This window comes from Vigna umbellata, chromosome 9, assembly GCF_029865625.1.
Source record: "Vigna umbellata cultivar VRB3 chromosome 9, Vumbellata_1.0, whole genome shotgun sequence".
NCBI classification, from domain to species: domain Eukaryota; kingdom Viridiplantae; phylum Streptophyta; class Magnoliopsida; order Fabales; family Fabaceae; genus Vigna; species Vigna umbellata.
The window spans coordinates 23,404,590-23,419,914 of record NC_142173.1 but is presented as its reverse complement, the minus strand read 5'-3'; the positions used below and the strand labels follow the sequence as shown (position 1 = coordinate 23,419,914).

The following is a 15,325-nucleotide window of genomic DNA, read 5'->3' as shown; positions in this document are numbered from 1 at the left end:
TCTAAGCGTAAGCTTCTCATTTTCACAAGACTTGATTCGAGCAACACTAACACTTGAGCCCTTCCTCAGACTATTTCTGTATTATCAAATGACTTAGTTAAACCTCTAAGAGGTTTGGTAAAATGTATATATAGCCTAGAGGTCAGAAACTGAAAAGCCAACTACCAACTACTAGTGATAATTGATTATATAAAGTTGTTGAGATTGTTGATAGGAGGAGCACTGGTTTAGCTGAATGCACAATCTCAGTGATATCTGTGTTTTTGATGATGACAACACAATTAATAACACGAGTATTCTCTGTTACATGTTATATGCTTTTTGTTTACTGTGATAAATCTGTATAAGCATATTTGTGAACATGATTGTGTTGTTCATTGCATATCATTGTGTTTAATATGTGATTTTATATGTGTATGCATGACATGAATTTTTGGAAATGGAAAACCACAAGCACTTTGGTTGAACTTTAATGTGTAGCAAAACAACAGTTTTAAGTCGATTACATTATTGGATGAATAGATTAAAACTCGTGTGTTTGCACAAACTTTTATCAAGTGTGGTGTGAGTTATTTTGAAGAGAAAAGTTTTCAAAAATGTGCTAAGTGATTTTTCTTGATCGACTGCATGCAATGTGTATTCGACTAAGTTGGTTGTTATTTTTAAAACTAATTGAATGCTTGACATAATTGTCTTAACGGTAATATTTTTAAATATATTGACCAAACATTTATTGTAAGTCGATTATATTAAATGTGCATTCAATTAATAATATTGACTAATGTTAGTCTGTTATAACTGCAAGATGCATTCAACTACATTAGTAGCGAAATCGATTAAAACATGTCTGATGTGTGTATTACTATAAATTGACGTTGTTTTGAATTTTGTAAGAACTTTTGTGAATTTGACATTTTTCATATCTTTTACAGAAAGTTGTGTGATCTTATAGAGAAAGAAAAATCTCCAAGAACCAAGATTGACCGTGGTGATCAAGGACTTGAGGTTTCTTGAGAAACAAGGCTTGTTGATTTGAACGTCTGATCAATCTACACAACTGGGTGTATTTTGCATGATCAGGATTTGCAATATTTGAAGATTGACTTGGATTCCCTATGGTGTTAGCAGGAAGAAGAATGGTGTTCTTGACTTTGAGAGTGTCTCAAAGGGATAAACAGTAGAAGAGGGTGTTCTTACTATTGGTCTTGTTTGTGTTATTTCCTATATTTAGATTAGAGGGTTAGAGAGGTGTTTTACACTTTTAACGTGAGGTCTCTGTAAAAACCTTGTTGTGATAATCGATTATCCTAAGAAATAAACGATTATTTGCGCCACTTGGGCAATACTGAATCAGACAGAGATAGTCGATTATTTTGAACAATAATCAATTATCTGTGTGAGCATCTCTTTTCCAATTTAGCTTGTGATAATTGATTATTACACCAAATAATCGATTATCTACGCAATCATCTTCTAAACAGGAAAACTTCTAAGTGTTCTTACATCAACAAAGTTATTCCTATACAATTAATTCTACAAAATGCTTTTAATGTAAATACAAAAAAGTCTTCAAGTTCTTCATCTTGTAACATTATCGAAACCATAATATCTTCAAGACAACAATGCTCCTTATTGGTAACAGTAAATACTAAAGAATTATTATTATCTAATACTATACATTTGCCTTTTTCAAAAATAACTTTATATTTGTTGTCACACAATTGACTTATGCTAAGCATATTATGTTTAAGGCCATCTACTAACAAAACATTATCAATAGAAGGGGAAAGGTTTGTACCTATATGTCCAATTCCTATAATTTTCCCTTTTTGGTTTCCTCTAAATGTGACTGAACCTCCTTTCTTGTCCCTCAGGTTTAGGAACATACACTTTTCTCCTAGCCACTATCAACGTACAAGACATGACTTTCTTTTCGGTCATCAGACATGTCTGCAAAAGGAATTATTTGACTCTTAGGTACCCATAACCAGTTAGGTACCCACTACCTGACTTACTGAAACTAATGGGTTTTGACTTATTTACATGCATTGAACAGGGTTTTCTATAACTTAGACCTTGTTTGTTAGATGAATGCCTATGTTTTCTCAAAGACGATCTAACCTATCATTTCCCTCAAATGTTCTACTTAGAATTTTTGTGAGGGTATCGTTTTCATGCCTAAGGAATTCTATGACTTCAACATCCTTACCTATTGTTGGATTATCCCACTAGTACAAAAACAGCGTATAACATCACGCGTTCAACATCCAACCACTGAATAGCCAACGTTAAAAATGACCGGTGACATTTTTGTTAATAAATGCAATTATTAGACGTCATTTAGAATTGTAATTCGACGTCAATTTGTTATATTGTGTAAATTTTGAAAAAATGCTCTGTGCGAAGGTGAAAATGTACTTTCGTATGACGTCGAATTCCCTAAAATTAGATGTCAAAAGGATATAAAACGTCGAATGTCCCAGCATTAGACATTAAAAGGTTAGTGAATTCAATAAAAATTTGAGCGGGAGAATGAAAATTCATTCACTTTATCTTAGCGCGCGATACCCTCTGCTCTGCTCAAACTTTTCTGCAACGAAGTTTGACGACCATCACATGTAATCTTTCTTTCATTTGTTGCAATTTCATGTTAATTAACTACTTTAGGTATGATTTTCGTTTGTTTTGATCAATTATTTTCGTGTTCTTGTCCTTCATAGGCGCATTCTGCTTTCTCTCTCATTGGTGACAACACTTTTTTTAGACGAACCCACCTTTTGAAGGTTATTTTTCATTTTCGTTTTGAAGAACTTATTTGTTGAACATGTTTGTTGTTTTTTTTGTTGAACTTGTTTGTTGTTGTTGTTTGGTTGAACTTGTTTGTTGTTTGTTTGATTGAACCTGTTTGTTGTTTGTTTGATTGAACTTGTTTGTTGTTTGTTATAGTTGTTTGTTGTTGATACTACACTAGACGTTCATAGTTCATGCTGTATAAAATACCAAAAACTGAAATTTGTTGTTTTTTATTTCTTTTTAGGTCTCGTAGAGTAGTAAAAAAAATCACAATTAATTAAAAAAACAAAAAACGTCGAATATTGACAAAATTCGACGTTAATTTGTTTGACGTCGAATTGTTCTATGTTCGACGTCAATTTAACGTCTCCTGATATAACGTCGAATGTTCTATGTTCGACGTTAATTTCTTTCCTCCACTAATAAAATCTAACCACTAACATATTTAATATTCTTTGTTCTCATATTACTAACATCATTAATTACATTACTTTCTCTCTAATTAAATCTATTATTTATATTTTAAACTACAATTTTTTAAACATATGGAACAGATTTAATAAACATATTAATTGTTATATTAAAATAAAAAATAATTAATGTAATTTTTAAATAATTAGAAACTTTCAGGCGAAGAATGCTTGTTTTTTTGGTATTGTTAAGAGCCTTCTCGTAAAACAAACCATAGATGAAAAAGAAAAAAAAAACAATTTTAAAACATTTATTACATTAATAACATAAAAGGTATTTAATATGTTTTTAGAATTGAAAGCCAATAAAACACACTAAATATCCTTCCACGAGTATTTTGAGAGTGTTATTACTTACTCAAAGAAAAAAAATTATCAAAAATATTAATTATATTATAATAAACTTGCCAACATTACCCAAAAATTATCTTCTTACAAAAATAAAAATTCTAGAGAGATTCATTAGTTCCCATTTCACAGGTAAACATTGATAGATTTTTCAATAAATACTTTTATATAAACGAAAAATATTTAATACAAAGTATTTTTTTTTCTTTTTGAAAGCTTAGTTTACGTAGAGTTAAAATCGGCTATTTTTTTTAACAAACTTATTTTAAATTTGGACGAAGGAATTTTTCGGTCAAGGAAGTAACATAAATTTAGGACCCCTAACAAGCTAAAAGTAACCGCCTAGGAATTAATTGAACATTCATTGTAAGTAAATAAAATATTTAATTAAATAAAAAATATTAGGATTCATTTTTATTTGAAGAGAAAAAAGGAATTAAATAGAGGGTAGTGTGAACTAAACAGCTTGAGTTGGCCCGTCACTGTTGTGTAACTGTTTTGAGTTGTGCGGTAAATCATCACTCTTCACTCTCTCTCTCTTTCTACCAGTTACCTAAGATTCTTCATCTTTCGTCTCTCCTTTCTGCTCTCGCAATCCTTATCCACCTTCGCATCCCTGCCTGGGCCCACCTCCTCACTCATCCAACGGTTCAGATCTCTCTGCTGGATTGTGTTAGGGTTTACCCACATCGCTTTTACCTATAACCTCTCTCTCGCTCTTCCTTTCTCACTCCTTTTTCCAGCGCAGTATCTGCTGCCCTCTCGCCTTCTCTCTCTTTACCTCACTATTTCAATTCTCCCCCTACCCTCACGCGCCGCCGTGATTTCCGCCGGCGGCAACTCCTTATCCGCCTCGCATCCATCCTCGTTTCTCTTTTCCCTTCCCTCTCCTCGCCTTCTCACACACAAAACAAAAAAAATTAAGAGTTTCTCTCAAGTCTGCGTTATCGTTCGTGCATCTACCCGAGTTTAGCTAGCTTTTCTGTTCTTCCTAGGGTTTTATTGTTCCCAATAACAAGAGGAGGGGGAAGAGAAAAAAAAAAGAAAAAAAGGAAAAAAAAGGAAATTAGGGATTTCTTTTCGGGAAAAGAAAAATTCAGTTTTTGTTTTTTGTGTAGTTGTTGTTATTTTTGCTTGAGATGGCTCAGGTTCAGGTTCAGCCTCAGAATGCGATGCCCGGTCCCAACGGTGCTGCTGCTGCTGCTGGGGGAAACCAGTTCGTGACGACATCGCTTTACGTCGGAGATCTCGACCCCAACGTCACGGACTCGCAGCTTTATGACCTGTTCAGTCAATTGGGCCAAGTTGTGTCTGTTAGGGTTTGCAGGGACTTGACCAGCCGAAGATCGCTCGGTTACGGCTATGTCAACTATAGCAACCCGCAAGATGGTTAGTTTATTTTTTGTGTATAGTTCCTGTTACTGGGGTATGTGCATTGGATTGTGGCTTTTTCTTTCCTATTTTATTTGTATAATTTCCTATTGATTTGATGATGAAATTTGATTGCTTAATCTTATTTCTTAATGAATGGATTGGTTTTAAATAGAAGTCCTATACCTGATTTCAGATTCAACAGTGCCGTAATTGTGGTTACATTAGTAGGATATGTTCACAATTTCCGGTACTATTGCAGGAGCATTGAAAACCTTGTTTTAGATCCTAATTTTGGATTTAAATTGTGCCTTGACTCGTCACTGTGTCAGTGTTAGTTCTCTCGTGGAGATTCATTAAAGCTATTAGATTTTTTTGTAAACTGCTTTTTAACCTTGTTTAAGACCCTAATAATTTCTTTTAAATATTGGTTTGACTTGTAACTGTATTAGTGTTAGTTCTCCGGGGGAAATCGATCCCTGCTAATAGTTATATATACTGCTTTGTTCTGGTGTAACTGAATAAGTGGGGACGAAACTTAATACCGTGAAAGCAGCTGGAGAATTTATTACCGTATTTACTTTATGAAGAATTGTTATTGTTATATTAATTAATGTGGTATGCCTTTAATTTCTTTTATCGCAAGAGCTTCTTGTGAAGTAGGTCTGTTATTTTGATGTTTGTAACTTTTGTGGTGAGATTTATCACTATTAAAGTTGATCATGTATGTTGCAAGCAGGTATGGTATGCACGCTGATAGGTGCCTGCTTATGGAATCTTATTTTATAAAAGGACAAACTTCCGTCGGGAAAAGAACTTTGCATACTATATCTCAAGCAAATCTTTGTGTATCAAATTGTTTGGGAAAAGGGTGCATTCTTTTATCTATGATTGAAAATATCAGTCAAAAGGCCTTTTCCCTGCTTGGATGAATTTAATATAACCCCCACATATTTTCTTTACGTAAATGGATGCTTTTCTGAAAACATGAGCTAATCTAATAGTTGCAGTATGAATCTTGCGGTAGTTAAAACTCTATGAGTTATCTTAATGTGTTTGGAATCTCTCCAAGTCCTTGTGTTAGCTACTGTTTTGCTAACCTAAAGTATCCAAAGCCAGTTTCATAAATAATTTTTAATAAGATTTAAAATGCGAGAGATTGGATGTTTGTGTATCTTACCCACTGTGAGAATACTCTCTAGCCTGATTTGTTCATATTGGTTGGATATATTGTAGAGAACTTGAACAGTTTCTAGTTGTAAATTGATGGATCAGCAAAAAATGGATTTTTAATTTCTCTTCTGTTCATCATCTGATATTATTTTTTTTATCCTCTATCTTGGGTTAATGGTCATCTTAAATCAACTTCTGGTAATCTGCTTCTAGAATTTGTAGAGCATCTCTGCATTTTATAGAGCACAATACTGTATAATAATTAGGTATTATTTTGATTGGGTAATATAGTCACATCATATCATACATTTCTTAGAAGTTGATCTTTTGATGATTCTGCTCGTTCTAAATAAGATATATGTATCATCATTTTAATCGCCAGATGCATGATTTAAATATTCTGAGGTAGTTCTGTTCTTACTATACTCCCTTGTGTTATTTGCTGAATGGCCAGGACCATTCTACATCAGATGTGTTTTCATAATTTATCACTATCATAAATAATCATGATTTGATTCTTCAGTTGTCCTTTTGGCTCTCTAGTCCCATAAACTTGGTGTTGGTGAACTGCTCCTCGTAGTTTCCTATGCTTCAATTATACTTTCTCTTGTTCTGTTCATGTTGTGATAACCATAAGTTCCTCCCCCTTGTTTGATATATAGATGTTGTGACATTTCTGACATTTTTCATGCCTGTCAGCTGCCAGAGCATTAGATGTTCTGAATTTCACTCCTCTCAACAACAAGCCCATCCGAATTATGTATTCACATCGTGATCCCAGTATCCGGAAAAGTGGGGCAGGAAATATTTTTATCAAGGTATAAATTCTTGGATTGTTTGGTAACAGGGATTTGTGCTAAGCTCTATATTACATGCCCTAGTTGGTACTGTCATTTTCATTTCTTTTCTTTCAATGTGTGGGTTGTTACAGAATTTGGATAGGGCAATTGACCACAAGGCATTACATGATACCTTCTCTACATTTGGGAATATCCTTTCTTGCAAGGTAGCAACGGATTCATCTGGGCAATCAAAAGGATATGGTTTTGTTCAGTTTGATAATGAGGAATCTGCCCAAAAAGCCATAGAGAAGCTGAATGGTATGCTGTTGAATGATAAGCAAGTGTATGTGGGACCCTTCCTTCGCAAGCAAGAGAGAGAGACTGCTATTGACAAGGCAAAATTCAATAATGTTTTTGTAAAGAATCTAGCAGATTCGACTAGTGATGATGAATTGAAGACAATTTTTGGTGAATTTGGAACTATTACTAGTGCTGTAGTGATGAGGGATGGAGATGGGAAATCAAAGTGCTTTGGGTTTGTGAATTTTGAGAATGCTGATGATGCTGCTAGGGCTGTTGAGGCTCTCAATGGCAAAAAATTTGATGATAAGGAATGGTACGTTGGAAAAGCTCAGAAGAAATCTGAAAGGGAGAATGAATTGAAACAACGATTTGAGCAGAGCATGAAAGAAGCTGCTGATAAATATCAAGGGGCAAACTTGTATGTCAAAAATTTGGATGATAGCATTAGTGATGATAAACTTAAGGAGCTGTTCTCCCCTTTTGGTACCATCACCTCTTGCAAGGTACGTAGTATAATTGGCTTGACGCTAAATCTTTGTTTGTTATATAGTGTGTATTAAGTGCTCTACACTTGAAAGGTTATGAGGGACCCAAATGGCGTTAGTCGTGGATCTGGATTTGTTGCATTCTCAACTCCTGAGGAGGCATCTAGAGCAGTAAGTCGTAGGTTATATTCATCTTGAAAGTAATAATACATGGTTATATTAGTTTGAAAATGATTTTTGGTTTGCTTTATTTTTTGGTAGCTCTCTGAGATGAATGGCAAAATGGTGGTAAGTAAACCTCTGTATGTGACTCTAGCCCAAAGGAAAGAAGATAGAAGAGCTAGACTGCAGGTATGGCTTATTTTAAATGGCGGATCTTATTTCAACTTATATCTGTTGCTGGAATTATGTATTAACGATGCCGGATTAAATCTTTGCGGTCCTCTGTCTTCTCTAGTTCATGCATGAACACAATCTTTTTTCCATTTCTTTCAAATAATCTTGCAATAATGATAATTTTAATTGGAGCTTAGTGTGGGTTGTTTGAATAATTGTCTTTGTGTCAACTATATTTCCTTTGGATAATTCAGGTTATCTGAGATCAATGACACAGACTATGTTGCTGTGCTTTGCAAATGGTTATAAATTCAATTATGACTAGGTTTACACTGTATTTCATTATTGAATTTGTTCCTGTAAGTATGTTTCCATGTTGGAATAATTTCTTTATGCAGGCTCAGTTTGCTCAAATGCGACCTGTTGGAATGCCACCATCTGTTGGTCCTCGTGTGCCAATGTATCCTCCAGGTGGTCCAGGTATTGGTCAACAAATATTTTATGGCCAAGGCCCTCCTGCTATCATTCCTTCCCAGGTAATCTCTTCTAATCTGTCTATCTACATAGACATAAATTGATGGAATCTTGAATGATGCTTGTTATTTTACACTTATTTTATTCCATGGAGTAATTTCATGATCATTTTCCTATCTGACCATGAAAAATTTTCTCAGCCCGGATTTGGTTACCAACAACAACTTGTGCCTGGTATGAGGCCAGGTGCAGCTCCTGTGCCAAATTTCTTTGTGCCAATGGTTCAGCAGGGACAACAGGGCCAGCGCCCTGGTGGAAGGCGTGCAGTCCAGCAGTCCCAGCAGCCAGTTCCAATGATGCCACAGCAGGTTGGTGCAATTCTTTGTTCATAATTTTGTGGATCATCTATCTTGTTTATAGAGAGCATTTACCTGATAATTTTGAGATTGGCAGATGCTTCCTAGGGGACGTGTCTATCGATATCCTCCTGGCAGGGGCATGCCTGATGTTCCTATGCCTGGGGTTGCTGGGGGTATGTTTTCTGTTCCATATGATGTGGGTGGGATGCCACTTCGTGATGCATCGCTCTCCCAGCAAATTCCTATTGGGGCTTTGGCATCGGCTCTGGCTAATGCTTCTCCAGAGCAGCAGAGGACGGTTAGCTTTTCACTCCCTCTAATGTTTATGTAGTTTGGATGTGCCCAAACATCATCCACTGCCTTGTCCTATTTGTAACTATATTTTGTTGGTTATATATTTGTAGATGCTGGGTGAGAATCTTTACCCCCTTGTGGAGCAGTTAGAGCCTGATAATGCTGCAAAAGTCACAGGCATGCTTCTTGAGATGGACCAGACTGAAGTTCTGCATTTGCTCGAGTCACCAGAAGCGCTGAAAGCAAAGGTGGCTGAGGCGATGGATGTTCTAAGGAATGTTGCCCAGCAGCAGCAGGCTGGCGGTGCTGCTGATCAGTTGGCTTCTTTATCACTTAATGACAACCTTGTTTCTTAAGGTTATTTTGGAGTTTACTTAGCAATGATGGATTGTTTTTTTCGGCACTGGCTTTCATACAGTTTTCAGGTTGAGTTTGTTTCTTTAGATTAGACACTTTTGGTTTGTGGTGCACCACCTTCTTTTGGTTGAAGGATACTTCAACACTGATTTTAATTATGTCTTGCATTTGGTACATGGAATCATTTGTTGGTTTATCTTTGATTTTTGGATAAATGATTGGTTACCGGTGATCAGTGGTCCTGTGTTTTGCGAGGACGTGAATCCTCGTTTCCAATGGCCATTATGATATATTAATAAATTTTAGCCCTATGGATTGGAGAAGTGCAGGTTAGGGACAAATATTGTTTTTCCTACAGCATTTGATTAAGAAAATAAAAACCGAAGATTACATGCAATCATTTTATGAAGAGATTCCATCATTTTCTAAATATGTACTTTTTGGAATACTTTTTATTAAAACATTTCATTTATATTTGAATTTAACGAAATTTAATGTGAATAATTATAATTAAGTTGTTTTTCTTATAAATTATTGGTGATGCAATATTGGATAAAATTTCTCACATGTAGCTTTTGTCAATTATATATTTATATATTGTTCTATATTTTTTAAGTGGGTGATGTTTTTTTTATTACATTGGAAATTTCGTATTGAAATACCAATCTCACAAGAACACCTGCGCTGTACAGTTTTATTTTTGTTTTCGTAATAATTCTGATTTTAGATAACTATTTTTATTTTAATATTAAAATAATCAGTTCTAATTATTGTTTTTAGTATAGACATTTTTTTCTACAATTTTTCTTTTACTATTTAACATTTTTTAGGTTATGATAATTATTTTAGAAAAACATATAGACTCGCTAGAGCGTTTGAGTTTGTGTTTTCTCTAATGTACATAGAGGGAGTCCATTTGAAGAAAAGTTTTCCAATGGCCATTGTAAAATCATTAAAATCCACTTAAGACTCGTCTAAGTGGATTACATGTGTAGAGGAAGGGAATCCAAAAATCAGATGGTGGAAGACAGAGGTACGAGCAGAGTGGCCGTTCGACTTTGACGGTGGGAGGAAAACTTAAAGTTTTCAAAATTTCACGCCACTTTCTGCATGCATCCTTCTTGTCCAGATTTCTGAAACTTTCATTCTCTCCTCCTTCTCTCTAAAAAGTTCTTACTTCTCTCTAAGGATTCTCATCGTGTCTTCTTCCGATCATCACTCAGGCACCATTTTCACTCTTTCGGTGTCAAGGGCTTTCGATTGAACCGATCGGTTTGTGAAACTGAGTTGGTAAGTTCTTCTCTTCACTCAGTCATGCCGTTTCCTGGACGTGCAAACCAAGTTCTGGTTTCATGTGTGGATCACCCTTCTAAAATGAGTAGTTCTGATAGTGTTTTGGTTTTTACTTTAGTTTTGGAGATTTGTTGAGCGTTGAGGGTAGAAGGATTTGTAGAGGTGAATCAGTAATCATACCTGTGAGTGTAGAGGTAAGGGAAGCTTATATAATTTGATTTTATGTTAGTTTTGAATGTATGTATGTTCGTTGAATTGCTGAATGAATATGAAGTATGATTATTGATATGTTTTGAGTGTATGAAGTATGAAAATTTACTATGATATGAATGTATGAAATTATGAAGATAGATGTTGAGAAATGAATTGATATAAATAATTATAAGTATGAAATTCCATATGAAAATTATGTTCGTCACTGAATGGTCTTTGACCGTTCGGTTTCCTCGTGGACTCGGTTGGAACTGGATTCTTTCATTTGGATGGAATTCCAGTTGAGGACCGAGCGTCTTCGTTTAGTAATATTTATATATAAGCGTGCAACCAAGGATATTCGTTCCTTGATATTATGTTATAAATTTAAGTATATCTATATGAAATTGTATAATTCGTTCGTTCTTGAACATTAGTTAAATGATAATTTATATTTATCAAGTCTTTATTCTATAAATTAAGTAGTGCTCGGTCTTACACCAAGCGTTCGTACTATGTAGTGCTAGGTCTTTCACCAAGCGCTCGTACTATGTAGTGCTAGGTCTTACACCAAGTGCTCGTACTAAGTAAGTGCTAGGTCTTACACTAAGCGCTCGTTCTCCTTTCTATAATCTATCTTGATAATAAGAGCGTTCGTCCAAACTCAATAGTGTTCACTCTCTACCGTGCTTGGTATTCGACTGACATTTGGTTTTCTTGATGTTAAACTCATAAATAAGTTATGTATTTATAGCGTTCAGTTTCTTCATATGATTCTTTTAAGTATTATCATTTGATGTCTTATAATGTCTGTCTCCATTGGTTTCGACCTAGAGTCTTAGTACTCGGCCTAGGCTTTACGGTGTTCGGTCTAAACGTTCATGAGTCAGTTCATTAAATTGGCTTACTTTGTAAATAACATTCGCTTCTATTAGTTCTTGTGAAATATTATTGTAATCGGTCTCTTCCCAACCCCGATAGTCACTCTCTCAGTTTTGATCCGTGTTGGAACTAGAAACCTCTCGGTCTCACTCTAAGTGTTCGGTCTCGTTCGGGGTTGAAGATTTACGTTCGGTATTTGGTATCCTAAGGGATCTTTGTTCAAATTGGTTCAGTTGAGTTTTAATAATGAAAGATGATGGAATATTATATGGATGAAACGTCTTTGATTATGAAAGAGTATTCCGGGGAGGAATATCTCATGAATGGATATTGGAATTGGTAAAGTATGAATGTGGGCACGCTAAGCTGGCGGTTCATCCTAATATTCCGTGATTACTCGTTCTCATGTAGAGAAGGGTAAGTCATGTGTGGGAATGGCAGGAGGTCCTAGTCCTTATGGTTAATTTGGACAAATAGGACTAACCTCGGGTGGCAACTGTTGAGGGTATCCCAGTTACTACATCACCCGGGTGCACGAACGTCGTAACTACACAGAATTCATACAGTCCGGACAGTTAGACTCTAGTATTAGGCTTTGCATGAAAGAGTTAATGATTTTATCTAATTTAATTGATTGTGTGTAATATATGCTGATACATGAATTAAATTATATAAGCTTACCCTATTTTCTGTCTTGTCCGTTTTGTACATTCGGTTGTTGTCCTGTCGCAATGATCATCCGTGTGAATGTGAGCAGAAGGAGAAGAGCTGCTGGAAGAAGCGCGAAAAGAAGAAAGTTTAGTTGAGGTAGAAGTTAAGACCGAACAGTAGAACCGTTCGGTCAGTAGTTAGTTTAGTTGTACTATGATCGTTCGATCATCTTTTACCCTTTTCTTTAGTATGACCGTTCGGTATAGGTCTTTTGTAAACCGTTCGGTCAGAATTGTATATTTGTACAGTTTTAAACCCTTGCTATTCTGTAAGACCGTTCGGTCATAAGTGCACATTCTATATTTTGTAAGACTGATCTGTAGCATTGTTAAAATGTGATAATTCTATTATATAATATTATACTGTATTTTTGTGATGTTACATCCATTATGTAAAGTCAGTCTACTACCGTCATTAAATGACATTCTACTATAAATTACCATCTAATGCAATCTTTTCTATCAAATTAGCATTTAATATAATACAAAGTAACATAATTGAGTTGAATCTGAATATAGTATAATATTTTGTTACCAAATTACTATTTAGTATAAAAATATCGTACTTTGTTTTCAAATTCTTATTTAAAATAGTAGGAGTCAAAAAAAAAAATCCAACATATTGTAATATAATAATTTACTATAAAATTACCATTTTAATATAAATAGATGGTTAAAAAGTTAAACGTGATTATAACATACTATTTGAAATATATGGAAAATAATGTAAATAAATACAATAAGGTTAGCATTAAAACTTTTGATATTTCGTTATCAAAATTAATAATTAATATAAACGTGTTATAACCAACAAAAATGTTTAATATAACGTTCTACGTTGAAATTGCCATTTAATATAAACGTATGGTAATTAGAACATTTAAATTTGACTGTAATATAATATTTTTCTTTGAAATCACCATTTAATATAATGCAGTTTAATAAAAAGAAAATCGACGTGATAATAATATAATATTTTATTATCAAACTACCATCTAATCTAAGTAAATCGTAAAAATTAAATGTGATTGCATATAAATTATGCTAGGAAATTATATTTTTTATTATTATCTTTTAATTCAAATATATTCGGTTAAGATTCTCGACTTTAAACACTTTAAGTTTCACATATTAGGTAATCATCTTCTTTAAAGTGTACTAGTCCATTGGAGTTTGAATGGAGTTTGTTAGAGGGGTGTTACTCCCTCCACCACCACATTTTCTCCCTCCACCTCCCCAATTCTATTACATATTTTTTGAATTACAAAACTAACCTTTTACAATTACACAAATAACCTTTTTATTTTTTAATCCTAATTATTTACATTAACCCTAAAATCTATCTTTCTACCCCTTCTCACCCACCTCCCAACCCCTCAGATTCTCACCTAAACTACATCAGATTTGTTTCTCATCTTCCATTTTTTCTCACAAAGGTTAGTGATCATATTTTTAATTTTTTTTAAATGCAATGCATATATCTATGTGTTGTGCTCTGTGTTGTGGTGTGCTCTGCGTTTTTTTGCTGTGTGCGTGTGGTTGGAGAAAGGAAGAAGATAACCAGGCCAAAAATGGATTTCGGGTATCCGTTTGGATCTGAAACGGATGTCGATATCCGTCGATGGATGTTGACATCCGTTTTCCCTTAAACGGATGTTGACATCCGTTGACAGATGCTCACATCCTTTTAAAGATTATACGATTTATATTTTAGGGTTTTATTACGCACCTTCACGCCTCTGAACCTCTCACGCCTCTGAACCAGCACCTTGAAGCACCACCACACTTAGGAAAAATGGAAAATGAGAAACAAATCTGATGGAGTTTAGGTGAGAATCTGAGGGGTTGGGAGGTGGGTGAGAAGGGATAGAAAGATAGATTTTAGGGTTAAAGTAAATAATTAGGATTAAAAAATAAAAAGGTTATTTGTGTAATTATAAAATGTTAATTTTGTAATTCAAAAAATATGTAATAGAATTGGGGAGGTGGAGGGAGAAAATGTGGTGGTGGAGGGAGTAACACCCTTGTTAGAGTTGTCAAAATAAGTAACCCGACTCGATCCGACCTGACCCACCACGGGTTGACTACTTAGTGAGCCAACCCAACCCGATTTATTTATTAGCAAGCCGAAAAAAATTCCCGACCGGACCCACCATGGGTTGGTGGGTTAAACGGATTGGCTCATTGACTCAATTAACTTTTTTTTTCACCCTCTTCTTCTGAGATTCTTATAACATGTTACTTTGATCGATCAAATTGAAACAATAATAATGGACCAATTGATATAAAAGAAAATGAAACAAAAGAAATATATTGTTATATATATTCTAAGCTATCAAGCATAAAATTTTGTCAATTTAGTTTAATGAGACATACACAACTGTTTGACCAAGAAACTACATATAGCCGTAAACAAAAATATATAGCACAAGATAAAACTGTCATGGCATGCTTGTAGATAGGTCTAAAAACAAGATAAAACAAATTATATATTCGTGAATTATCCAATCTATAATATTATGCATCTATTAAATTAAAGTCCTGAATGGATAAATCCACAATATTATGCTCTCTTGAAGCATTTTCTTCTTTATCTCCATCTATAATATTATCCAATCTATAATCTTCGGGTTTTATTCGCAGAGGGGAACTTTTGGAAAGACAACAATGCGAAAGGCTCTATTGCTAAGTAAAGGTTGTGCA

General features: G+C 34.5%; 1 protein-coding gene across 1 annotated transcript; it reads left to right on the top strand.

The window, feature by feature from the left end:
* The first annotated feature begins 4,335 nt into the window (after positions 1 to 4,335).
* LOC124846683 (polyadenylate-binding protein 2-like) lies at positions 4,336 to 9,780 on the top strand. Its single transcript, XM_047324001.2, has 9 exons — positions 4,336 to 5,000; positions 6,855 to 6,973; positions 7,087 to 7,743; positions 7,819 to 7,896; positions 7,987 to 8,076; positions 8,460 to 8,597; positions 8,736 to 8,903; positions 8,989 to 9,192; positions 9,299 to 9,780. The coding sequence occupies exons 1-9, from the start codon at positions 4,751 to 4,753 to the stop codon at positions 9,542 to 9,544; spliced, it is 1,950 nt and encodes a 649-aa protein (XP_047179957.2). The 5' UTR covers positions 4,336 to 4,750; the 3' UTR covers positions 9,545 to 9,780.
* Positions 9,781 to 15,325: the final 5,545 nt, after the last annotated feature.